The following is a 26907-nucleotide window of genomic DNA, read 5'->3' as shown; positions in this document are numbered from 1 at the left end:
GCGCAACATCGAGGGCCGAAGGGCCTGTACTGCGCTGTATCCTTCTATGTTCTATGAGTGCCATGCCTCTAGGAATTCCCTGGCTGTTCTCTGTTTGGCTTGTCCTATAATAGTAGTGTTGTCCCAGTCGAATTCATGTTGTTTGTCATCTGTGTGTGTGGCTACGAAGGTCGTGTTTTGTTTCGTGGCTAGCTGGAACTGACAACCGGAAGCGGCAGAGACAAACCACTATAAATGCCGGAGGAAAGATCACATCACAGAAGCGCTTCACAGGAGGCTCCCAAGCACTGAGGATGTCACCTAGACAGGGGGCGAAACGTCTGCAACACAAATTCACAGCATGGCGAACATAAACACAACAACGAGCACCCGAGCTACAAATCTTCTCACAGATTTTGAATACATTAAAGTTCTGGTTCAGCAGTAAAAATCAAAGTCAGTGAATATTTTAAATAATTGCAAGAGTTGTACGAGTCAAATGAAACTTGAATGTAAAAAAAACCAGGCCCACACTTAAAAATGTTGAAAAATGTCTTTAATGAAAGATGAAGTACAGCAAAGTACTATACACTAGAAAGAAATATGGCTACACAAAATTAAACACAAAATTACTTTCCGTAAAAATTGCATTACGTTGAAAACACAAAATTCTTTGAAAAAAGGTCAGTTAGTAGGAGGAGGAGGAGGAACACGTGGTGGTGGGAGGGGTGTAGGCGCTGCAGATACTGGCACAGAATCACTGGGCAGTGGAGGCCTAATCATAGATGGAACTGTATTAGGGGGAGGACCCTGTGGGGCTGGTGGGAGGCCTTGTGGAGTTGGCGGAGGGGGAAGACCTTGAGGAGTTGGTGGAGGGGGAAGACCTTGAGGAGTTGGTGGAGGGGGGAGACCTTGAGGAGTTGGTGGAGGGGGGAGACCTTGAGGAGTTGGTGGAGGGGGGAGACCCTGAGGAGTTGGTGGAGGGGGAAGACCTTGAGGAGTTGGCGGAGGGGGAAGACCTTGAGGAGTTGGCGGAGGGGGAAGACCCTGAGGAGTTGGCGGCGGGGGGAGACCCTGAGGAGTTGGTGGAGGGGGGAGACCTTGAGGAGTTGGCGGAGGGGGAAGACCTTGAGGAGTTGGTGGAGGGGGAAGACCTTGAGGAGTTGGCGGAGGGGGAAGACCTTGAGGAGTTGGCGGAGGGGGAAGACCTTGAGGAGTTGGCGGAGGGGGAAGACCCTGAGGAGTTGGCGGCGGGGGGAGACCCTGAGGAGTTGGTGGAGGGGGGAGACCTTGAGGAGTTGGCGGAGGGGGGAGACCTTGAGGAGTTGGCGGAGGGGGGAGACCCTGAGGAGTTGGTGGAGGACCTTGCGGAGTTGGTGGGAGGCCCTGTGGGGTCGGAGGAGGACCTTGCGGAGTTGGAGGAGGACCCTGCGGAGTCGGAGGAGGACCTTGTGGTGTTGGTGGTGGTCCCTGTGGAGTTGGTGGTGGTCCCTGTGGAGCCGGAGGAAGCTGTGGTGGACCAGGCGGCACTGGGCCTGATGGTGGCATCGGTGGCATGGGCATGCCTGCTGGTCTCGGAGGTGGCAGAGCATCTGGTGGCATGGGGGCTCTTGGTGGTATACCATTCATGAGTGGTGGTGGTGGTGGTCTGTTCTTTATCCCAGGTGGTCCAATTGGCAAGGTCGGTGGTTGCAATGGTTTTTCCATCTTGAAATGGAACTGAAGAAAAAACTAGGAAGAAACAGCAGGAGGTCAAACAGTTCTGAAGAAAAATCAGATTGGACTCAAAGCATAGATGCTGCCAGGCCTACTGAGTTCCTCCAACACACACTGTTTTTATTTAAGGTCAAACTAATCATGTCACATTACCTTTGTACAAACATCCTGAAGCCAGATTTTGCCAGTGATCAAATAAATTTGTGAACATTTGGCTATTAATATGTAAATGTGTTATCTTTAACCACATTTTCCATAGAAATGAATGTGTCAAGCATGTTGTTAAAACTTTAACATACCTCAAGATGGCAATATATATCACTTTTAAGATTACAATAGAATCCTTGCACATTTCATCCCCAAATAGACACGCAGCAAAGGGTTGATCAGGATGTGATGGAATCAAGCTCATTTCATTTCTCACTCTTATGCCTCGAGCCACCACGCATGGCCTCAGTGAAGATTTTTAAAAATCTATTCTAAGTGTACGCTATGTTTTACTTTAAATTCACAATGCTTAGCTATTGATTTGGCAGGATTCATAAAACCATTGAGCACAGCAGATGACAATTTTCACCATCGTGTATGACCAACATTTTGACGGGTTACCAATTAGATCCAACATTTCATGCTTTTTCCCCACAGCCTTGCATACTTTTTCCCTTTAAATAGCTAGGTAAATTTGTTTTTTAAGTTATTGATGAATCTGCTTCCAATACTCATGTTTCTATTTCTGATATTTTTCCTCACCCTCATTGGTGGCCATTATTTCTCAGCCATTTGGCACTTAAGTCTTGGCCGAATTGACATCTTGCAAAGTCTTTTGATTCTTTAATGGTCATAAGGACTTTTGTCCGGCTATCTCTCGGTTAACAATCCTTCGTTTTTAAAACATAAAATCGGTTACCAGCAATTTTCTGGTCTCACTTTAGGCTCCCTCCCTACATAATAGGTGGCAGCTCAGAAACATACAATAGGTGCCAGGATTCAGAATATGACTCTTTTTTGTTATAGAGGAATCTATTCAATTATGTTCTAATGTGTTGATACAAGTAACAATAGATAGGGTTAAAAGCCAAGGTCTTTTTCCCATGATTTGGGGAATCCAAAACAAGAGAGCCTAAGTATAAGGTGAGAGGGGAAAGATTTAAAAAGGGACCCAAGAGGCAATGTTTTCATGCAAAGGGTGGTGCGTGTACAGAATGAATTATCGGAGACAGTGGTGTTGTCGGATACAATTATGACATTTAAAAAGCATCTGGATAGGTATATGAATAGGAAGGATTTCGAGGGATATGGGTCAAATGCTGGCAAATAGGACTAGATTAATTTAGAATATCTGGTCATCACAGATGAATTGAATCAAAGGGTCTGTTTCCATGCTGTACAGCTCTATGACACTCCATAACTCAATGACACCATTTCCTGCCAATGCACTTAACAGCAAATCAGTGCACTGGCATCATCATTGGTTCCCTCATCTCATTTGTACAGGAAGTTGGTGCCATTGATACCTATTGGTACTATGTCTTATTCAACACTCTGCTCTCTGCTTCACTCACTGCCACATACTCTCCCTTGCTTGTTGCTTCACTTAGAATGGAGGAGGATAGTAAGTGAAGCAATGAGTGTTCAAGGACTGGGAACAGGGCAGTGATCTAACAGATGTCGAAAACATTTTTTTTGTTGCACGCAGCAACCTATGGTCTCACTGCAATACTTAGCACTGAATGAGTGGGGAATGTAAAATTGCGATGGCATTCTTGAATTAGATGTACCAAACACATTCTCCACCTAAACTTATTTTGTGTGGATAGTGAGTGGTATCGATTTTTGAGAAGCTTTAAAGCTCAGGCTGATAAGTATGTAAGCTGGCTCGTTGAGCTTGAAGATTTGTTTTCAAACATTTCATAACCAAACTGGGTAACACCATCAGTGAGAGTGTCTGTTGAAGCGCTGGTGGTATGTCCCGCTTCTATTTATAGGTCTTGTTTCCTTAAGATGGGTGATGTCATTTCCAGTACTTCCGGTAGATAGGATTTAAATCAACATGTTTATTGATAGAGTCTGGTCATATCTCTAAGAATTCTCGTACATGTCTTTGTTCCGTCTGTCCTCGAATGTGTGTGTTGTCCCAGTCAAAGCGATGTCCTTCTTTGTCTGTACTTATGGAAACTAGTGAGAGTAGATCGTGTCTTTTAGTGGCCAGTTGGTGTTCATGAGTCCTGGTGGTAAGTTTGTCTGATGTAGTGTTTTTTTACAGTTCTTGCATGGTATCTTGTAAATGACGTTTAGTTTTGCTGGTGGTTTCTAATGGATCTTTTAGGTTCATTAGTCACTGTTTAAGTGTATTGGTAGGTTTGTGAGTTCTATACTGTGTTGTTGTGTGATCTCTTGCAGGGATTTTAAAGGATTCTGTTATCCGGAGATCTTAAAAAAAAAATACAACTGCATTGCTGAACAGGAGCAAGATATAGTGAAAGAATGAACACATTGTCTATTTTCTGTTTGATTGATGTACAGTAAAAAAATAAGAAACTTTCAATTACCTGTTTTGTTTCTCTATTCCAGTGGGTCCAAAACTTCCCTTCAACTTTATCAATTTCTCTACTTGGTACCTAAATGCAATTAAAGATGTGAACAGCTATTTAGTTATTTGAATAAATTCAATCTACAATAGATAATTCAGAATTCCATCTATTTCCCTTAATAATCTGGACAAAACACGCAGAGTCCAAGATGTGCTTAACATTCACTTAAAACATGCATTTCATTTTATTGTTGAAAACAAGAAATCTGATCAAGCACTATTTAAAAATTCATTCCATTTGTTCAGAAGTCCACAAGAAATATTGTTTTATTTCTTCCTCAGCTTCCCTCTTTCCACTTTGTAAAAGGTTTCCATCAATAACACAAAAAAATTCCCCATTTGTTTTCTTTTCTCTCGCTAACCATCTATGATTGCCAATACTTCTGTCTCAGAGTAACATCATAAATACAAGCAGATCCAAGTGATTCCTGTTACAATGCACAATTTAACGGTCTAATTGTTATATGCAAGCCGGGAGTTGGTTAGTTTGGTTAGCTGGACAGCTGGTTTGCAATACAAAGTGACACCAACAACCCGGGTTCATTTCCAAAACTGGCTGATTTGGAAGGTCACACTTTCTCAACTTCACCGTTCACTGCACAGGGACGCTGACCTCAGGTTAAACTACCACCAATTGTTTCTCTCTAATCAGAGACCTATGGTCCTCTGGAATTATGGCAACTTTTCCTATATGTAACCAAACTAGTACCAGTATTTTATTTTACACCAACTTTACTATATGTTCTTGACATAAAACAGCATGCTTTTTTAATTCAAAACCACCTCACTCAAATTAGATAATAATATAGCTTCTAAATCTCATATTTCTAGTGTGTAATTTAAATCAACAAGGTAATCAAATAATTCAGATTTTCATTGCAAGAAGCTCAGTTTGGATGATCAGGAATGGCACGTGTGTGGAAACAGCATTAAGTTATTTTGCCTGTCACAAAGCTGGTCCTTTTTTCTAAAAGCTGTTCCTCTTCTCAAGGATACTGTGTCCTTGGTCTTTTTTAGAGGGGTCTTAAAACAGTCCGGGCTCAGAATCAACTGGCTTGGTACAGAGATGAAAAGGTTTACTGAGAGGCGTTTTTGTTTATACGTAAGCAGATGAGACTTTAGGCCAAAGGTTTTATGTTTTTGAAGTGACCTGTATAATGAAAGGGGAGTGGTCAGTCCTAAAAGCTGAAGTCTTGTTTGAGTCAGTTCAGCAGTGGGGTGTGCAGAACAGGCTGCTAAACTCTCTCTTCTGCTGTACTTCTAACTTCAACCTGTAAGCCTTTGTTTAATTTTTACTCTATATATAAGGGGTTTGTTTATTGAGACTGTTGTGTATTTTCAGAACAGCATAATCAAGTCTAGTTTGGATTGACTGAGTTCTGTGGGTCTGTTCTTTGTGATTCGTTCTGTAATTTTGTGAATCAATTTTAGTCTGATTTAAAATCCGGTAGTCAACCTAACTAACTTACTCCGGGTAATTTTCAGGTATACTTGCCAAAACAAGTAACAAAGTTTGGGCTGCCTGGTTAAGAATGTTTTGAGTGGTGTGGCTTAGTCCATAATACGCTTCTCATAGAAAACAAACTTATCTGTCTCTCCAAGTTGTCCAACAATCCATGAGCATACAGTACCTTAAAAGAAATGGTTTCATATGGCTCTGCTGCAAACAATAGATACTGCCAACGTCTATCTGGTGGTTCAATTCGTTGCTCATATGCAGACATAAACCGATGGCGTGGAATTACACCTTCAGCAATTTCAGGATAATCAATCTAAGAGATAAAAATGATTATTTTTAACAAATAAACAATTGTACTAAAAATACGTTCAGCTAGCATAAGCTACTATATACGTTGATGTGGAAAACAAAGTTGGCTACTTAGCCTGGTATGTGCTTAGGATTAACATCAAATACCCCAGCAATAGTATGGGGAAAACACATTTTGATATATTGTTGATGATATATTAGATTCTTCCTTGCAGGTCATAACAGTTACAAGTTTAAACTGTTCCTGTTGGTTGCCTCTATGAACTATAGACAAAACACATTGCAGATATGTGTGGTTCAACTTCTACCACAACATTTTAATGAGTACTTGGATCAGACCATTCAAAGTGCTTTGGTTTGATCAACATACCTACCTTCCTGTAAAATTCACTATTAAATATCCCATGGAACTGAAAGTAGCAAAGGGAATAATTTTTTTTTGGCTGAGATAGTGTCAAAGAAGTTTGGAAAGTCTTCTTGGGTGATGAAAGCAAAACTGAAAAATGTGTTGCTGGAAAAGCGCAGCAGGTCAGGCAGCATGCAAGGAGCAGGAGAATCGACGTTTCGGGCATAAGCAAAAGGCATGATAAATTATATGCCAAGTCAGAAGTCTTCATCCGACCAGATAGCTGTTGCTTGCCATGTTTCAAGATACATTACAGTAGAAACTGCTTTTGATACTGAAGATTTGAGCATGTTTTAACTGCCTGGTTTATATTGAATACATTTGTTCAGTGCTATATAGCAGAAAATATAACCTAAAAGTGTACATTATTCTCCCAATGAGAAACAAGGAAATTACTACCAGCAGTTCAGGTAGTCTAGAAGTTGGGAAGATGAAAGTTATATGCTGGTTCACAGGAAGACCAAAGATATAGCTTAAATGCTGAACCCAATACAATGTCTAGTGTTAAAACTCCAAAATGTAAAGGTTTGCCAAGGAGGTGGTAACATAGTGGTAATGTCAATGAACTGGTAATCCAACGTCCCTGACTAATGTCATGGTCATTGGTTCAAATCCAGCCGTTATAATCGATACAGAGAGCACAAGTATAAGTTACCTGAAAAAGAAGACTCTGTTGTCCCACTTCTGCATCCCTCTGTTTGGTCACTACAAAAAGAATGGTTAAAACCTTGATAGTTTAGTCAGTAATTTTAAAATAAAGTCCTCTAAGACAGAGCACAGCAATTTTCTTCTCCACTTGTTGCGATAAACAGTGAGGTAATTTATATTGTAAACTTCTGGATGAATCTTAACTATTGTGTCTTGTTTAGATGCAACACAAAATACATACGATGAGTTCTCCCCAAATATCAAAAATTATCAGTTGTATCAGAATTTTCAGATTGAACATAAGAACTAGGAGCAGGAATAGATAATTCAGCCCCTCAAGTCTGTCCCATTGTTCTGCAAGATCATGGCTATCTGCCGCAAGCTTCAACTCCTTGCCCACGCTAGCTCATCCTCGTTCTCAACTCCTCGATACTTCAATAATCTATCCACCTCCTTTCCAAATACTTTCAGTCACCTAGCCCCCATAATCTCTCTGGGGTAGAAAATTCCACACATCCTCTACTTTGGAAGAAGAAATTTCCTCATATCTCAGTTATAGATGAATGTTTCCTTATTCAGTAACTATTTATCTTAGGCTGAGATTCCCCCATTAGTGAAGACATCATCTCAGCATCTACTTTGTTTAAACTCTCAGAATCTTATACGTTTCAATAAGACAGAGTCATAGAGATATACAGCAAGGAAACTGACCCTTCGTTCCAACTCATCCATGCCGACCAGATATCCCAACCCAATCTAGTCCCACCTGCCAGCACCTGGCCCATATCCCCCCAAACCCTTCCTATTTATATACCCATCCAAATGCCTCTTAAATGTTACAATTGTACCAGCCTCCACCACTTCCTCTGGCAGCTCATTCCATACACGTACCACCCTCTGCGTGAAAAGGTTGCCCCTTAGGTCCCTTTTATATCTTTCCCCTCTCACCATAAACCTATGCCCTCTAGCTCTAGACTCCCCCACTCCAGGGAAAAGACTTTGCCTATTTACCCTATCCATGCCCCTCAATTTTGTAAACCTCTATAAGGTCACCCCTCAGCCTCCGACACTCCAGGGAAAACAGCCCCAGCCTGTTCAGCCTCTCTCTGTAGCTCAGATCCTCCAACCCTGACAACATTCTTGTAAGTCTTTTCTGAACCTTTCAAGTTTCACAATAGGAAGGAGACCAGAATTGCATGCAGTATTCTAACAGTGGCCTAACCAATGTTCTGTACAGCCACAACATGACCTCCAAACTCCAGTACTCAATACGCTGACCAATAAAGGAAAGCATACCAAACGCCTTTTTTGCTATTCTCTCTACCTGCGACTCCACTTTCAAGGAGCTATGAACCTGCACTCCAAGGTCTTTTTGTTCAGCAACACTCCCTAGGACCTTACCATTAAGTGTATAAGTTCTTCACACCTAATTTCTATAAACTCCAATAAATAAAACCTAATCTGTTTATTTATTCTTGTTAAATAAGCCCCTTCATCCCAGGAGTTGGTCCAGTGAATTTATTTGAACTAAAAATTTCTTAAAAATGGGGACCAAAACTGTACCCAGTACTCTAAATGCAGCCTCACAAACACTATGCAGTCATAACAAAACTTCCATATTTTAAACTCCAATTCTCTCGTAATAAAGGCTAAGTTCTGTTTGCCATCTTATTTACCTGCATGCTAACTTTTCATGTTTCATGCACAAGAACACCCAAATCCCTCTGTGCTGCACTTTTTTGGAGTCTGTCTCCATTTAAACAATTTGATTCTGAATTGAGAAGGTGGTGCTGGAAAAGTACAGCAAGTCAGGTAGCGTCCAAGGAACAGGAGTTTCAGGCATAAGCCCTTCATCATTCCTGCTGTGCTTTTCCAGCACCTCACTCTCGACTTTGATCTCCAGCATCTGCAGTCCTCACTTTCTCCTTGTCTTTTGATTATGTCTACATTAAATTCATTTGCCAAGTTTTTACCCATTCACTCAACCTACCTGTATTGTCTTGTAGACTCCTTATGCGCTCATTGCAACATGCCCCCACACGAAGTTTTGCATCATTATCAAATTTGGATATAATACACTCTGCCCTTCCTCCAAGTCATTAGTATAGATAGTAAATAATTGAGGCCGTAAGATTTATCCTTGTGGCACTCTTCTAGTTATGTCTTTCCAACATAAAAAGATCTGTTAATCCCAACTCTTTCTTCTATGTGTTAACAAAACCTTCAATACATGCTAATAAATTATCCACAAGACTCCGAGTCCAATCTTGTGCAATCACCTTTTATGTGGCACTTTATGAAATGCCTTCTAGAAATCGAAATACATTACATACATTCCTCTTTATCAAGGGCAATGTTACATCATAAAGGAACTTCAGCAAATTTGTCAAACATAATTTTCCTTTCACAAAACCACAAGACTGTTTGACTCCATTATGCTTTTCTAAATTTCGTGCTATTTCTTCCCTAATAATGGACTCGAGCAATTCCCCAATGATACATGTTAGTCCAACTACTTCCCATTTCCCTTCCTTCTTGAACAGGGGCACCACACTGGCAGATTTCCAATCTGGTAGAACCCTCCCAGAATCCAGTGAGTACTTGAATATTTTGACCAATGCTTCCACTCCCGCTATAGCAACTTCCTTTATGATCCTTGGATGCAGGCCATCAGGTCCTGACAAATTGTCTGACTTCAGTCCCATTAGGCTGGCAAATACTTTGTCGCTTGTGATAGAGCCTTTTACAAGACTGTTCCTCTAATTAGCACCTTGTTAATCTTTGGCATTTTATAGTGTCCTCCAACATGAAAATGTTAATGTGTCAAGATGCAAAGTGTTTGTTTAAATTATCTGACATTTCCCTGCTTTTCATCATCAATTCCTCAGTTACATTCTCCAAGGGTCCCATACTCATTTTTGCTACTTTCTTTTTATACATGTATAGAAGCTCTTGCTGCTTTTATTTACACATTTCTTGTGAATTTACTTAGATATAATTTTTTTTCCTTGTTATTAGATTTTTAGATATCTGCTGCTGGTTTCTAAAAGATTCCAAAGTCTCTGGCCTCAGTTTATGCCACTTATTAAGCCTTAGTATTTGATTGAATATGATCCATAAACATGGGTGTTCATTCTCCTCATTAAGTCCTTCATTTTGATAAGAATTACATTTTTTTCTGAGCATAATAAAATTGCTGCTTATACTTTTTGCCACTACTCAACTTCTGACCCTCCCTTAGATTATTCTTCCATCCTGCTTTGTTCCTCTGCAAATTGCCCTTAATTAAGTTAAAGATGCTGGTTTGAGACCCAAGTCCCTTTCCCTCAAACTGAATTTGAAATATATGTTATTTCATTACTCCCAAGAACATGCTTAACTATGAGATCACTTATTACTCTTGCTTCCTTACACATTCGGGATCTAAAACAGCCCGTTTCCAAGTAGATTCTTCAACATACTAACCCAAGAAACAATCCCTGATGCACTCTATAAATTTGTCTTCTTTGTTACTTTTGTCCACTTAATTTGTCCAATCAATGTACAGATTAAAAATCACCCATCACAACTGGGTGCCCTTCATACATGCTACCATTATGTCCTGATTTATATTTTGTCAGACAGTGAGGCAGCGCTTCAAGGACCTATAGATATTCCCAGCCACGATTTCTTTCACTTGCTGTTCCTTACTTCCTTACAAACTAAGTCCATTGATTGAACATGGAGAATGCATACCGCACATCTAGTGGGTATTAAAAATGGCAATTTCTTAAGTATATTTCAATAGACTTGACTGACCAGCAGGAGGCACAATTTAAAAGGCATGAGGGCACCTTTGAATGAGTAACTCTCAAATTATTAAATTGAGTGGTAATTCACAGTTTCATTATTCTTTAACAGTTCACTCTGCATATTTATTAAAAATTTCAAATAACTATTTTCAATACTTCATATTCATAAACCATGGAACGCTTAGCCAAATACAAAAGTTCATAATTAACTGACAATAAAACCCAACATATTTTTGTGAAAGTAACATGTATATTGCTACACCAGCCCACTGTGACACAACTCAAGGTTCGAAAAATACCTTTATAACCTGGCCGCCCAATTTTCACAAACTTTTTCACTTCCACTTTAACCTTTTCTGGGGCAGGCTGTGCTGGTGACTCCTTTGCTTCTTTTGCTGCTCGTCGTGCCCTGTATTCAAAACACAGCATGGAACATTTGTAGGAAATCTCAGTATTTGATGACTACCCCTAACAATAACTTATGATGCATCTCTTGGAAGAGTAGGTACGTGATCCATTCCTGTATATTTGGCAAAATCGTATAATTGGTGCTCAAGTGCACTGTGATTGACAGATCCTGATATCAAGTAGGCCAGGCCATTTATGCATCCCACCTAAGTATCTGCCTGAATGGAAACTCACTATGAATTAAGCATGCAACTCTGAATAATTATTTCAAAAAAAGCTATAATCAAGTGATCACTCAAGTTTTGATATTTTAAGCAGTAGTTTGGGTGTCCATAAATTATTCAACTAAATGTTCAATTTATCAATTTGAAGGTACTTCACATGCTTTAAAAAGCTGATAATTCCTTTGGATGAGTTAGTTCATTGCAAAGTAAATCTGAACTCTGAACTGATGGATATCTGAGCATGCAGATTTTTTAAAAAAATTCTTTCAAGGAATCTGAGCATTATTGGTAAATCAGTATTTGCTGCCCATCCTCAAGTGCAATTATATAGAACATAGAACATAGAAGAATACAGCGCAGTACAGGCCCTTCGGCCCTCGATGTTGCGCCGACCGAATCCTACCTAACCTATACTAGCCCAATAACTTCCAAATGCCTATCCAATGCCCGCTTAAATGACCATAAAGAAGGAGAGTTCACCACTGATACGGGCAGGGCATTCCATGAACTCACAACCCGCTGTGTGAAGAATCTACCCCTAACATCTGTCCTATACCTACCACCCCTTAATTTAAAGCTATGTCCCCTAGTAACACCTGACTCCATCATCGGTAAAAGGTTCTTAGTATCTACCCTATCTAAACCCCTAATCATCTTATACACTTCTATCAGATCTCCCCTAAACCTTCTCTTCTCCAATGAGAACAGCCCCAAGTGCCTCAGCCTTTCCTCATAAGATTTTCCTACCATTCCAGGCAACATCCTGGTAAACCTCCTCTGCACTCGTTCTAAAGCTTCCACATCCTTCCTATAGTATGGCGACCAAAACTGCACACAATACTCCAGATGAGGCCTCACCAGAGTCTTATACAACTGCAACATGACCTCAGGACTCCGGAACTCAATTCCTCTGCCAATAAAGCCCAGTACACCATATGCCTTCCTCACAGCACTATTTACCTGGGTGGCAACTTTCAGAGATCTGTGTACATGGACACCAAGATCCCTTTGCTCATCCACACTACCAAGTAGCCTACCATTAGCCCAGTAATCCATCATCTTGTTATTCCTACCAAAGTGAACGACTTCGCACTTAGCTACATTGAATTCCATTTGCCACATTTCCGCCCAGTTCTGCAACTTATCTATATCCCGCTGTAACCTACCACTTCCTTCCTCACTATCCACAACTCCACCGACTTTTGTGTCATCCGCAAACTTGCTTACCCAGCTTTCAAGTCCTTCCTCTAGATCATTTATAAAGATAACAAAAAGCAATGGTCCCAAAACAGATCCTTGTGGTACACCGCTAGTAACTGCGCTCCAAGATGAACATAATCCATCAACTACTACCCTCTGTCTCCTTCCAGCCAGCCAATTCCTAATCCAAACCTCTAATGTATCCTCAATGCCATACCTCCGAAGTTTTAGCATTAGCCTACCATGGGGAACCTTATCGAACGCCTTACTAAAATCCATATACACAACATCTACTGCTTTACCCTCATCCACTTCCTTAGTCACCTTCTCAAAGAACTCAATAAGGTTTGTGAGGCACGACCTGCCCTTCACAAAACCATGCTGGCTATCCCTGATCACGTTATTCCTACCCAGATGTTCATAAATCTTATCCCTTACCATTCTCTCTAAGACTTTGCCCACCACTGAAGTCAGACTCACTGGCCTATAGTTACTAGGGCTATCCCTACTCCCTTTCTTGAACAATGGGACCACATTCGCTATCCTCCAGTCTTCTGGTACTATTCCCGTTGACAATGACGACATAAAAATCCAGGCCAATGGCTCTGCTATCTCCTCCCTAGCTTCCCATAGGATCCTGGGGTAAATGCCATCAGGCCCAGGAGACTTATCTATATTCATCCTTTCCATTGGAGAAGTAATTATTGTCTTGCACTATCTGTCTGATATAGATGCACCAACAATGCTGTTAAGGAAGGTTTAAATATTGCCTCCTGTATAATGGATTATTTATTTTTCTGAGCATGCGACTAATTAATCTACAGACAAACAATTAGGTTCAAAACTACAATCATTTTAACTGAGAACTGTGGCCTTCATAAGACAATGTGATAGATGACGGCTTAGCAAGACAATGGGATGTAGACTTCTCAAATTCCTCCATGATGCCTCAAATTCAAAACTCTTGACATTAGCTACTTTGTAATAGGATGAGTCAAGCAGAAGCCAAGCACTATTCCACTGGGAGGGAGGAACAAAGTCACCCTAAGCCTATTTAATCCAATTTTCCACTGACCTATAAAGCTTAAGGAATGAAAACAAGTCTTTTTTACCTCAAATTTTACATTTAAAACCCTATATCAATGATTTTTTAAAAAAAATCTATTTACCATTACAGCAACATTCAAATGCAATAAATGTTTTGATGCAGGATAACAGCTACAATATAACCAGAAAATCTCAACTAATGACTCTGAACTGCATATTTTACAGTTTATGTTTTTCTAATGAAACTAGCCTTTTTTTCAAAAAAAACTCAAAAGCCTGACCACAGAATAATTGCAAAAACACATTTTTTACATTTAACATAATTCTACACTTACAGATTAGTCTGATGTTTTTTCCCTTGTGTGTGTGCCAAATAGCTCCCCTATAGAAGAAAAATTCAAATTAAGTTAAAACAGTATTTTAAAGTAAATGCAATTAAGGGATAGACAATTTGAGTAAATTAACTGAATGAGCCTCAACATTGGCAAAGTAGAAGACAGCTCCAAGAGTACAACACTTTATTTGACAGCAAGCCTGATTTTTTAAAAATGTGGCTGACAGCACAGGGAGGAAGTACAAGGAGGAAGATCAGATGACAATCAGTTAAGCACTGCATTTTCTTATGAATACTTGATCTAATTTGAGTCCCATTGGATAGGTCAATAAACCTCCCGCTTTAAATGTTTTAAGGATGAGAATATCATTTGCATTTGAATTGTCACAACGTGATTTCCATATAAAACAATAATCTTGTCTATAAAGCAGTATTTAGACTCACCCAAACCAGTGTTAACAGCTAGTGTGGAAAACAGAAGTGTCCAGCTTAGGATACAGCAGAGAAGATTTTATATAAACCCATTTGAATATTCACGTGTTCAATGACAAATCATTCTACTATCAGGCATTACTTTCATCTTGATGAAAAGAAATTCAGTCCAACCATATAAAAATGAATTAAGTGACTTTACAAGATGTGTTGCAAAATATTATGGGAAGATATATTTACGAAGTCAGATAGTTTAAATATGATTACACTAATTATAAAAAGATGTTACAACTAATGAATGCTTCATCAAACTATTCACTGAAAAATGAATCATATCAGCTCAAAGACAGCACCCGAAGTCAGAAATGCAATACTAGCTTGAGATTTATTCAAGCTAAAGTTTATTGTAAAAGGTTTTTTTCGTGTTTATCTGTATTCTTGCTCATGGGAGGGGTGTGCCATTGGCAAGTCCAGTATTACTTGTCCACCCCCAAGTGACCTTGAAAAAGTGATAATGGTGAGTCAGCCTCTTGTACCACTGCAGTCTATATGATTATAGCTACAGCCTTAACACTCTGTTATTGAACAAGTTCCTAATTTTTAGAGACATGGGGAGAATGTGCATTTACATAGAGGGAGAGCTGCAGGTGATGATGTTCCCATGCACTAATTTGTTTGCTTTTCAAGTGTTATAACTTTGAAGATGCTACCAAAGCATTCTTGGAGAATTGCTGCAGTGCACCTTCTAAAAGGTACACACTGCTGCCATGGTGTGCCACTACAGGATGGGTTAAAAGTTTAAGGTGGTGGATGGTGAAGTAATGAGTTGTTTTGTCCTCCTTTGTTCAACTATGATAATTACAGTAACATTTCTAAGCAAATAAGTTAACAATGCCAGACTAACAACAGCACAAGAATAATTTTGCAACATTCTTGTCCATCTGAACATCAGGTTGGCTGACCTCTGGTCTGACCCAGTTTTTCATTCTTCTAATGTGCATAAAGTGAGTACCATAACCTGTGTAACAAAGAGAGAGTGAAAGGGAAGAGAAGACTGCCAGAACCTTCTGCGGTATTTTTCACAATGCCTTACAGCTGCCAACAGAAATAAACATTGTACTGCCTTGTACTGCCATCTGAAGACAAACTAACCTCCCTCTCCCAGCACAGATTTTACACTCTTGTGTTGACAAAAAAAAACTTACCTCATTGTTGTGAAGTGTTAGACAAAGTTTACATTCATAAGAACCCAAATGATTTTTCATAAAATAGGGATCCTAGAAGATTAGAAAGAGTAACAATTAAATTTCAAAATGTTGAGAGATTACAAGGAATTTACTGGACTTTAATCAGAAATTAACCTTATTTATGTCAATCGTTTCCAAAGCTAACTGTCTCAATCGTTCTCTTCGATCTCGATTGCTTTCTGAAGAAGAAGCAACCCCTCCACTGCCAGTTTTCCCTCCTGGTCGATGTTGAAAATCCATAGTTATTTGGTGAACGGTATCCTTTTACAAAATCTGAAAGAATTTAAAAACAAAAATACACATATATATTAATAGTCAGTTTTACTTTCCGTACAAAAAATTATTATTTGCTACACAAAATGGCAACTTTATAAGAAATGAGTTTAAAGTTTTGCATGAATGATTCAATGTCTCAGATGATTGCACATCGCAGGAAATGACACACTGGATACCTCTGATTTCCTGAGATCCATGTGAGCATTGCCCAGCAGTTAGAGTGACAAATTGTGTAATTTCTTGTACACTCATTTTTACAATAAAGTTCTAGTACAGTCTAAAGGTTTCAATTTATGTTCTGGTAGTTATTAGCTTAAAACAACATCTTAAATAAGGTGTACATATTAATGCGAAAACTCAACTTCATGAGCAGGAAAAAATATTCATAGCAAATATTTCATATGTAAATATAACATTTATATATAACACTTCTCTGTTGTAGTTCAAGATAAACAAACTCTTCACATTTGGGATCAGCTTTTAAATCCAACCAGTGTGTTTGTTGATGCCAACTGCCTGCCTATTAGGGCTGCAAGAGAAATCAATTTGGCCAGTTACAAATAGTTCCTGGTAGCGAAGTAGCATTTCTGCAGATTGTTATCTTTTCTTCACTTTCATATTTTACGAATTTGGTTCATCAGTGCCGAGAGTTCAATACAATCCTGAAACCATAATTTTAAGTTCCACATAAGGCTTAACAATTGGAAACCAACACCAACATCAAAGCTTGGGCCGTAAGGTATGAAGAGGCTGGTCTGGGTTAAAACCTAGCATCCACAACAAATGCATTGTAAAATTAGGCCACTTGAATGTAAACTGAAGGTTTGCTCACATCTGCAAAACTCTGGCACCAGTTCTAAATCCTGCACTGAAGATCAAGTTAGTCTGATGAATCCTAAGCTCACCATTAAAATCCATATTTCACCTTTCTTCTTTCACATTGCCAATTAACACTGTTACTTCACACTGAAAAAGTTCATTGATGTGTTAAGCATCTCCAGAGATTTACTTCCCACAAGCTTTTCATCAGCTTTAGCTAATCATCTCTGTCCATCACGATGTCAATCTTGACCAAATTGAATTGATTTCTTGAGCCGGTTACACAGTTTCAAGGGCCTTACCCCAGTTGTCTAATCCATGTAAAGCTTCTCTTTAATTTATGAAATCTGTAACCCTACACTCCAAGCGCTGCCAACCATTTCTTTAAACTGGTATTACTGCTGTTCCTAACACATCCATTGAAATTGTTTAATACACATCCTTCAAATTTTCTTATTTCTCTACTTGCCTCCTAAAGGCTGTTGAAAATGAACTGTTCAACAGCACTACTTGTCTTCTATTGCCCAATTCTCCCCCTTGTGAAATGTTGAGATGGTCACCAATCTTATTAATCTAAATAGTAGTTGGAGTGAAGTTGAAGAAATAGAAACCTGGTATAATTCCAATTAGAATGACTCTGGAGAAGGGATACTGCTTTGGAATAAAACAGCAATTACTTTCATAGCTTCCTTCTTGGTGATCATACATTATTAAAGATTTACCAGGAAGTTTCCAGGACTGGAAGATTTTTTTAAAAATTCATTTTGTGGGATGTGGGTGTCGCTGGCTGGCCAGCATTTACTGCCCGTTCCTAGTTGCCCTTGAGAAGGTGGTGGTGAGCTGTCTTCTTGAACCGACGCAGGCTACCTGCTGTGGGTTGACCCACAATGCCTTTAAGGGACAGAATTACAGGATTTTGACCCAGAGGCTGTGAAGGAATGGTGAGATATACCCAAGTCAGGATGGTGAGTGGCTTGAGGTTGTTGGTGTTCCCATGTATCTGCTGCCCTTGTCCTTCTAGATATAAGTGCATGGGTTTGGAAGGCACTGTTTAGGATCTTTGGTGAATTTCTGCAGTGTGTCTTGTAGATTGTGCACCCGGCTGCTACTGAGGAGTATTTGGACGGAGGGAGTAGATACTTGAGGATTTAGTGCCAATCAAGTGGCCTGATTCGTCCTAGACAGTGTTGTTGTTGGCTGTACTCATCCAGGCAAGTGGGGAGTAATCCATCTGTGGCTTGTAGATTAGATTCCCTACTATGTTAAAACAGACCCTTCAGCCCAACAAGCCCACCGACCCTCCAAAGAGTAACCCATATCCCTCTGGTTAATGCACAGCCAATTCATCTGACCTGCACATCCTCCGACTGTCGGAGGAAACCGGAGCACCCAGAGGAAATGCAGACACAGGGAGCATTGAATTCCCGAGGCTGGAATTGAACCTGGGTCACTGGCGCTGTGAGGCAGCAGTGCTAACCACTGAGCCACCGTGCTGCCCCAACAATGACAGACTTTGGGGAATCAGGTGTTGAGTTACTCACCACAGTATTCCTAGCCTCTGACCTGCCCTTGTAGACACTATTCTTATGTGGCGAGTCCAGTTGAGTTTCTGGTCAATTAAAGCTCCCAGGATGCTGTTAGTGAGGGAGTGATTGTTAACACCATTGAATGACAAGGAGCAGAGGTTAGATTGTATTTCATTGGTCATGGTCATAGCCTGCCATTTGTGTGGAGTGAATGTTACTTGCCAGCTGTCAACCCAAGCCTGGAAACTATCCAGATCTTTTTGTTTTTGAAGATTGACTGTTTCAGTATCTGAGGAGTTGCAAATGGTCCAGAACATGGTGCAATTATTGGCAAACGTCCCTATTTCTGACCTAATGATGGAGGGAAGATCATTGATGAAACAGCTGAAGATGATTGGGCATAGGATACTTCTCTGAGGAACTCTTGCAGAGATGTCCTGGAGCTGAGATGACTGACTGCCAACATCAACAACCATCTTCCTATGTTTTTGAGTTATAAGGAGAGGCAGAATAGGATGGGACTCTCTTCACTGGAGGATAAGAGGTTGAAGGAGCGGCCTCAGAGGTTTACAAAATGATGAGGGGCATAGGTAAGGTGAATAACCAGGTTCTTTTTCCTAGGATGGGGGACTTCAAAACTAGGGGGCATATTTTTAAGATGAGACAAGAAAGATTTAACAGGGACCTGAGGGGCAACTTTTTCCACACAGAGGGCAGTTCATATGTGGAATGAACTGCCAAGGGAAGTGGTAGATGCAGGTAGTTACATTTAAGAGGCATTTGGACAGGTACACAAATAGGAAAGGTTGAGAGAGATATGGGCCAAGCGCAGGCAAGTGGGACTAGTTTAGTTTAGGAAACTTGGAAGGCATGAACAGGTTGGACTAAAGGGTCTGTTTTCCAATCAGCTTGGTGATGGACATTGAAGTCTCCCATACAGACTGCCCTTGTCTCCCTCATTCCTTCCTCCAAATGCTTTTCAACATGGAGAATTCCTGATTCATCAAATAAGGAGCTGGCAGACAGTAATCAGCAAGTGATTTCCTTGCCCTTGTTTGACCTGATAACATGACACTTCGTAGGTCTTCAGTGGAGGGGCGTTGAGGAGTCATAGGGCAACATCCCCTCAAGTGTATACCACTGTGCTGGCAAATGTGCTGGGACAGTGATGGTTACAGGGCTATTAATAGACAGACAACAGAGAGCAGGAATTAACAGATCATTCTCAGGGGGGGCAGGCTGTTACATAATGGGCAGTGCTAGGTTGATCTCTGTTCATAAACTATATAAATAATTTTGACCCAGGCACCAATTGTCATATTTCAAAATTTGCTGATGACACCAGTTTGGTAGCGACATACATTGTGGGATAGATGAAGGGAGGTTTCAAGAGGAATTTAGACAGACTTAGTAAATTGGCTCGAATATGCAGGTGGAATATAATGTGAGTAAATGTGAAGTCGTTTGCTTTGATTGAGGTTAAAAAAAACACATAAAAGTAGACTATTTCTTAAATGGTGATAAGTTGGGAACTGAGGATGTCCAAAGTTAGCATTCAGGTTCAACAAATAATTAGGAAGGCAAATAGTATGTTAGCACTCCAACGTAAGGGGAGTTGAAGACAGGAATAAAAATATCTTGCTGCAGTTGAATCAAGCCTTGCTCAGACCTCTCCTGGAGTACAGTGTACTGTTTGATTCCCATATCTAAGAAAGGGATATACTTTCCATAACAGAGGCAAATGGAGATTCACCATTTTAATCCCTGGGGTAGTGTAATTTTTTTATGATGAATTGAAGAAATTAGATTTGCATTTGCTAAAATTTCAAAAAATGACGGATGAACTCATTAAAACTTACACAATGCTTACAGGATGCAACAAGGTAGGTAAGCTGTTTCTCCTAGCTGGTATGTTTAAAACCAGAAGACATAATTTAAGGAGGGTCAAGCAAGTTCAGATTGAGGTGCATAGGAATTTTGTCACTCGGAGGGTAATGAATCATTGGTATTCTCTACCCAAGGGCTCTGGAAGTTAAAAACCATTGAGCATATTCAAGACAGAAATTAATTATATCAATCAATATGGATATAGTGCAGGAAAGTGGTGTTGAAGAAAACGAATGGTGATGCAGGCATGACTAGTTACACGGCCTATTCCTGTTCAAATGTAAAAGGTGCTGTTGTTGAACACATCCTGGTTTAATGCTTCATCCAAAGGATGATACCTCTAAAGAAAATGCTGGAATCTCAAAATTCAGATAAATATTGGTGCAGATTACATGCTCAGCTACTGGACCACAGGCTAAATTTACAACTTTCCAAATCGGAGACAAGCATTACTGTTGACCCAAAGTGATACTACCGGAAATGAGGCCAGAATCAGCTGTTCCCAACAGCAAACCAAGCTTGTTTATGGTAAAACCATCTTGGAAAACTGAGGGGGGAAGAGAGAAGAAGAGAGAGAAGAAGGGAGAGAAGAAGAGAAGAAGAGAGAGAAGAAAAGAAGAGAGAGAGAGAAGAAGAGAGAGAGAGAAGAAGAGAGAGAGAGAAGAAGAGAGAGACATATTTTAGCAAAGGTTCAGAACATCAGCTAAGTTCATTCTGGAGAAATTTCTAACTCATCAACATCAGATAAATAGAGGCAGCATCGAATCAAGGAAATGGCAGGGAAGCAAATATTGGCCATTGTTTGCACACCTGGGTAGAATGGAACAGTAACAACAGCTGAATTTGCTGACAGGGAATATGTACTTTAAAAACTGGCAAAAGATCAACATTCAAAGAACACACATGGCATACGAACAAAAAGATAAATATTTGAGATGATTTGCTGAATGTGTCAATACAAGCCATTGATTTCAGAAGAGCTACAGAATAGAACAGATGCAGCCAGCACGGTAATCAATCGTGTGAAATGTCGTTAAAGCTGAACAAAACTTGTAGTCGAAGAAAAGGAGATTCTCTCTCCAGACAAGTGTTTGGAAGCATATATAATTAATAAAAACATTTCTCCTTACATAATTCATATATACACACAGCACAAACATTTTCCTCCACTTTTACACTAAGTTTGTGAGAAGATTTGTAGCTCGGGTGCTCGTTGCTGTGGTTCGGTTCGCCGAGCTGGGAATTTGTGTTGCAGACGTTTCGTCCCCTGTCTAGGTGACATCCTCAGTGCTTGGGAGCCTCCTGTGAAGCGCTTCTGTGATGTTTCCTCCGGCATTTATAATGGTTTGTCTCTGCCGCTACTGGTTGTCAGTTGCTGTCCGCTACAGTGGCCGATATATTGGGTCCAGGTCGATGTGTTTGTTGATAAATCTGTGGATGAGTGCCATGCCTCTTGGAATTTCCTGGCTGTTCTCTGTTTGGCTTATCCTATAATGGTAGTGTTGTCCCAGTCAAACTCAAGTTACTTGTCATCCGCGTGTGAGGTTACTAAGGATTGCTGGTCGTGTCGTTTCGTGGCTAGTTGGTGTTCATGGATACGGATCGTTAGCTGTCTTCCTGTTTGTCCTATGTAGTGTTTTGTGCAGTCCTTGCATGGGATTTTGTACACACCATTGGTTTTGCTTATGCTGGGTATCGGGTCCTTTGTCCTGGTGAGTTGTTGTCTGAGAGTGGCTGTTGGTTTGTGTGCTATTATGAGTCCTAGAGTCTGGCTGTCAGTTCAGAAATGTTCTTGATGTATGGTAACGTGGCTAGTCCTTTGGGTTGTGGCACATCCTCATTCCGTTATCTTTCCTTTAGGCATCTGTTGATGAAATTGCGGGGGTATCTGTTTTTGGCGAATACATTGTATAGGTGTTCTTCTTCCTCCTCTTTTTGCAGTTCTGGTGTACTGCAGTGTGTCATGGCCCTTCTGAACAGTGTCTTGATACAACTTCTTTGGTGTGTGTTGGTTGTGTTGTGGTTGCTTTCATAGTTCAGGACTTGGTTTGTGTGTATGGCTTTCCAGTATATCTTTGTGGTGAATTCTCTGTTCGGTGTTCTCTGTACCATCACGTCTCGGAATGGGAGTTGGTTGTCCTTTTCTTCCTCTCTAGTGAATCTGATTCATGCGAGTGTGGCGTTGATGATCCGGTGTGTGTTTTCAATGATTACAATTCCGGTGTTGACTGTATAGAGTGTTTGGATCCGCTGATCAGGTGTTTCAGTTTCTGTTGTAGTTCTTTAGCCAGTTTGTGTGATGGTGCCCTTGGTAGCGATCCGATGGGTCTGAGTGGGATGTCTGGTTTGTGCACTTTAGGTAGTCCATAGAATCTGGGGGTGTTGTTGCTTTCAGGTTTCATTCTCTATAGGTCAAACCTGGTTATCTGTCCGTTTTTTTGCAGGTTCCTCACTATTTTGTTTATCTTATTGGTGAGCTGTGGGGTGGGGTCAAACTCTCTCTTTTGGTAGGTGTTGGTATCTGATCAGCGGATTCAGACACTCTATACAGTCAACACAGGAATTCTTGGACATCAGAAATATACATGTAGACAAGGAAGAAACTGTGGTCTCATTCGATGTAACGACACTGTTCACCTCTATCGACAAAACCCTAGCCAGAGTAACAATAGCCAACCTGTTGGACATACAGAACAGACAACAAGACGGGGAACCTATCAACAAAGACGGCATACTGAAACTACTGGACCTGTGCCTCACAACACACTTCACATTCAACAACCAAATATATGAACAAATCAACTGCACAACCATGGGCTCACCCATCTCTGGACTCATAGCAGAAGCGGTAATGCAAAGATTAGAACAAACAGTCTTACCGCAAATTCAACTCAAACTCTGGGTCAGATATGTAGATGACACCTTTGTAATCATCAAAGACACAGAAATAGAAAACACACTGGATCATCAACGCCACAGGAATCAGATTAACTAAAGAGGAAGAAAAGGATAACCAACTCCCATTCCTAGACGTGATGGTACAGAGAACACCGAATGGAGAATTCACCACAAAGGTATACAGGAAAGCCACACATAGACCAAGTCCTGAACTACGAAAGCAACCACCCCAACACACACAAAAGAATTGCATCAAGACACTGTTCAAAAGGGCCACAACACACTGCAGCACACCAGAACTGCGAAAAGAGGAAGAAGAACACCTATACAATGTATTCGCCAAAAACAGATAACCCTGCAATTTCATCAACAGATGCTTAAGTGAAAGACAACAGATGCTTAAGGGAATGAGGATACCCAAAGGACTAGCCACACTACCATACATCAAGAACATTTCTGAACTGACAGCCAGATTACTATGACCAATAGGACTCATTACAGCACACAAACCAACAGCCATTCTCAGACAACAACTCACCAGGACAAAGGACCCGATACCCAGCACGAGCAAAACCAACGTAGTGTACAAAATCCCATGCAAGGATTGCACAAAACACTACATAGGACAAACAGGAAGACAGCTAACAATCCGTATCCATGAACACCAACTAGCCACGAAACGACACGACCAGCAATCCTTAGTAACCTCACACGCGGATGATAAGCAACATGAGTTTGACTGGGATAACACTACTATTATAGGATAAGCCAAACAGAGAACAGCCAGGGAATTCCTAGAGGCATGGCACTCATCCACAGATTCCATCAACAAACACATCGACCTGGACCCAATATACCGACCACTGCAGCGGACAGCTGGAACTGACAACCAGTAGCGGCAGAGACAAACTACTATAAATGCCAGAGGAAACATCACAGAAGCGCTTCACAGGAGGGTCCCAAGCACTGAGGATGTCACCTAGACAGGGGATGAAACGTCTGCAACATAAATTCCCAGCTCGGCAAACAGAACCACAACAACTTTTACACTAAATGCAGGAAACAGGAGTAGACCATCCAGCTATTAAGCTTGCACCACCATGTAATAGAAATGCCATTGATTTTCTGCCTTAACTTCATATTTCCTATAACAGGATTCTATGAGACACCAACAATCCATCAATCTCAACCCTGAATATACTTAGTAACAGATCATCCACAATCCTCGTATAAACTAAATACTTACCTATCATCCTGAGATTACATCACTTGATTTTACATTTAACAGCCAATGGAAACAGCTTATCCACATTCACCCTGTCATGTCATAGAAGTTTCAATGGGTTCAACCCTAGTTCTTCAAAACTCAAAGGAATACAGACCTAATCTCCTCATTCTCTGATAAAACAAACATGTTATCCTAGGGACTAACGTGGCAAATCGCCATCATGCTCCCTCTCCAACAAATACATCTCTTCAGAAGGGTTCTGTGGCATAGTGGTAACCATCCCTACATCTGACTCAGAAGAGAAAATGCTGGAAAATCTCAGCAGGTTTGGCATCATCTGTAAGGAGAGAAAAGAGCTAATGTTTTGAGTCTAACTGACCCTTTGTCAAAGCTCAGCTTTGTACCCTTACATCCCCATCTCAATGAATTCCAGGCTCGACATGATGCTGAGCTCTTCTCCTGTCGCCTTTGCCTTCGTGCTCACTTCTTTGGACAAGAGTCCTCCCCCCGCTCCACAGGTCCTTTCACATCCCTCCAACATTCCACCTCTAATTGGACACCCCTGCCAGGACAACTTCCTGCCCTTGATCTTTTCATTGACAATTGTCAACGGGACATTGGCCGCCTTAATTTCTCTGCCCTTCTTACCCATTCCAACCTCTCTCCATCCGAACTTTCTGCCCTTTGCTCCCTTAGGTCCAACCCCAACCTTGTCATCAAACCTGCTGACAAACAGGGTGCTGCTGTCATCTGGCACACTGACCTCTACCTCACAGAGGCTGAGCATCAACTCTCAGATTCCTCCTCCTACCTCCCCCAGAGCATGACCACACCACTGACATCAAGCCATTGTCTCCAACACCGTGACTGACTCCATTTCCTCCAGATGCCTCCCCCCCACGGCTTCCAACCTCAGTCTCCCAACCCCGTACAGCCTGTTTCTACCTACTCCCCAAAATCCACAAGAAGGACTGTCCCAGCAGGCCCATTGTGTCAGCATGCTCCTGCCCCACTGAACTTATTTCCTCCTACCTTGACTCCATCCTCATTCCTCTGGTTCTCCCTCCCCACTTTAATCCAGGATTCCTCTGATGCCTTGCAACACATTGACAGTTTCCAATTCGCAGACCCTAACCACCTTCTATTCACCATGGATGTGCAATCTCTTTACACCTCCATCTCACACCAAGATGGTTTGAAATCTCTTCGCTTCTTTCTCGAAAAGAGGCCCGAATAATCTCCATCCACCACCACTCTCCTCTGCCTGGCTGAACTTGTTTTCTCTCTCTCAACAACTTCTCCTTCAACTCATCCCATTTTCTCCAAATCTAATGTGTAGCAATGGGTACCCACATGGGTCCCAGCTATGCCTGCCTTTTCATGGGGTATGTGGAACATTTCTTGTTCCAGGCCTACCCGGGTCCCCTCCCACAACTGCTTTGATGACTATTTTGGTGCGGCTTCCTGCTTTCGTCCTGACCTGGAAAAATTCATAAACTTCGCTTCCAGTTTCCATCCCTCCATCACCTTCACCTGGTCCATCTCCGACACTTGCCTTCCTTTCCTTGACCTTTCTGTCTCAATTTCTGACAGCTTTGACGATGGGTCAGTTAGACTCAAAATGTCAGCTCTTTTCTCTCCTTACAGATGCTTCCAGACCTGCTGAGATTTTCCAGCATTTTCTCTTTTGGCTTCAGATTCCAGCATCTGCAGTAATTTGCTTTTATCTGACTCTCTGATTCTCTAAAAGGTATACCATAATATTTCTGAACAAGTTGATCAAAAAAGTATGTATTCCGTGCTCAGGCACGCAGTATTCTATGACAAAATTCTAAAGATTCACAACCTAACCCATCAAGTATGTTGTAGAAGCTTCTCCTCTACTCGGTATTAGGTGGTCGGTGCTGAAAATGTGTTGCTGGAAAAGCACAGCAGGTCAGGCAGCATCCCAGGAGCAGGAGAATCGACGTTTCGGGCATAAGCCCTTCTTCAGGTGGTCGATCCTTTATCCTGCACCACCTTTCTCCTCCCCCACCAACCAACAAGCCAAGGAGAAAGAACTTCTCAGTTGCAAAATAGCCTGGTTTCAACCAGATCAGGCATTTCATGTATTAACTAATTCTCAGCAAAGATTACTCCAACCGCTCCACCTTTATCATTAAACAAACAAGCAGGCACAAGGGAAAATGCTGCAGCAAACAGCCAAGATCACAGGCCTCAGGCTCCCTGACCAGCTCAGAGTTGGCCACAATGGCGCGGTTAACAACAAACAGCGGTCCTGGAGTTAGGGGGGAAAGAACACTCATCGTGAACGAAGACACGCTACACTTGACCCACCAAGCTCCGGCCACCAGAAACCGTCTAACCAGCAGCACCAACACAGCTCCCTGAATGCGCCTCCAGCAGCCACCAAGCGGAAGAAGATCGAGGCCCACCGGAAGCCACGATCATCAATAACTCTATGAACAAAGACACTGGCGGCG

At 41.2% G+C, this 26907-nt stretch overlaps 1 protein-coding gene across 1 annotated transcript; it reads right to left on the bottom strand.

The window, feature by feature from the left end:
* Positions 1-518: 518 nt before the first annotated feature.
* sf3a2 (splicing factor 3a, subunit 2) lies at positions 519-26891 on the bottom strand. The gene is made up of 9 exons (XM_060846074.1): positions 26762-26891; positions 15905-16063; positions 15749-15820; positions 14113-14159; positions 11198-11307; positions 7115-7164; positions 5917-6057; positions 4245-4313; positions 519-1710 (listed from the first exon to the last, which is right to left on the bottom strand). Exons 2-9 carry the CDS (start codon positions 16028-16030, stop codon positions 664-666), a joined length of 1662 nt encoding a protein of 553 aa, XP_060702057.1. The 5' UTR covers positions 16031-16063; positions 26762-26891; the 3' UTR covers positions 519-663.
* Between the last annotated feature and the right edge of the window lie 16 nt (positions 26892-26907).

This window comes from Hemiscyllium ocellatum, chromosome 28 (assembly GCF_020745735.1).
Source record: "Hemiscyllium ocellatum isolate sHemOce1 chromosome 28, sHemOce1.pat.X.cur, whole genome shotgun sequence".
Classification (NCBI taxonomy): Eukaryota; Metazoa; Chordata; class Chondrichthyes; order Orectolobiformes; family Hemiscylliidae; genus Hemiscyllium; species Hemiscyllium ocellatum.
This window is presented reverse-complemented; position numbering and strand designations above follow the sequence as displayed.

Excerpts from the sequence above, each read along its gene's own strand:
- sf3a2 (XM_060846074.1), bottom strand. The coding sequence starts at position 16,030 with ATGGATTTTCAACATCGACCAGGAGGGAAAACTGGCAGTGGAGGGGTT. Across the intron at positions 14,160-15,748 it reads TAACACTTCACAACAATGAG|GGGAGCTATTTGGCACACAC; the intron begins GTAAGTTTTTTT and ends TTTCTTCTATAG. Across the intron at positions 6,058-7,114 it reads AACAGAGTCTTCTTTTTCAG|ATTGATTATCCTGAAATTGC; the intron begins GTAACTTATACT and ends TTTATCTCTTAG.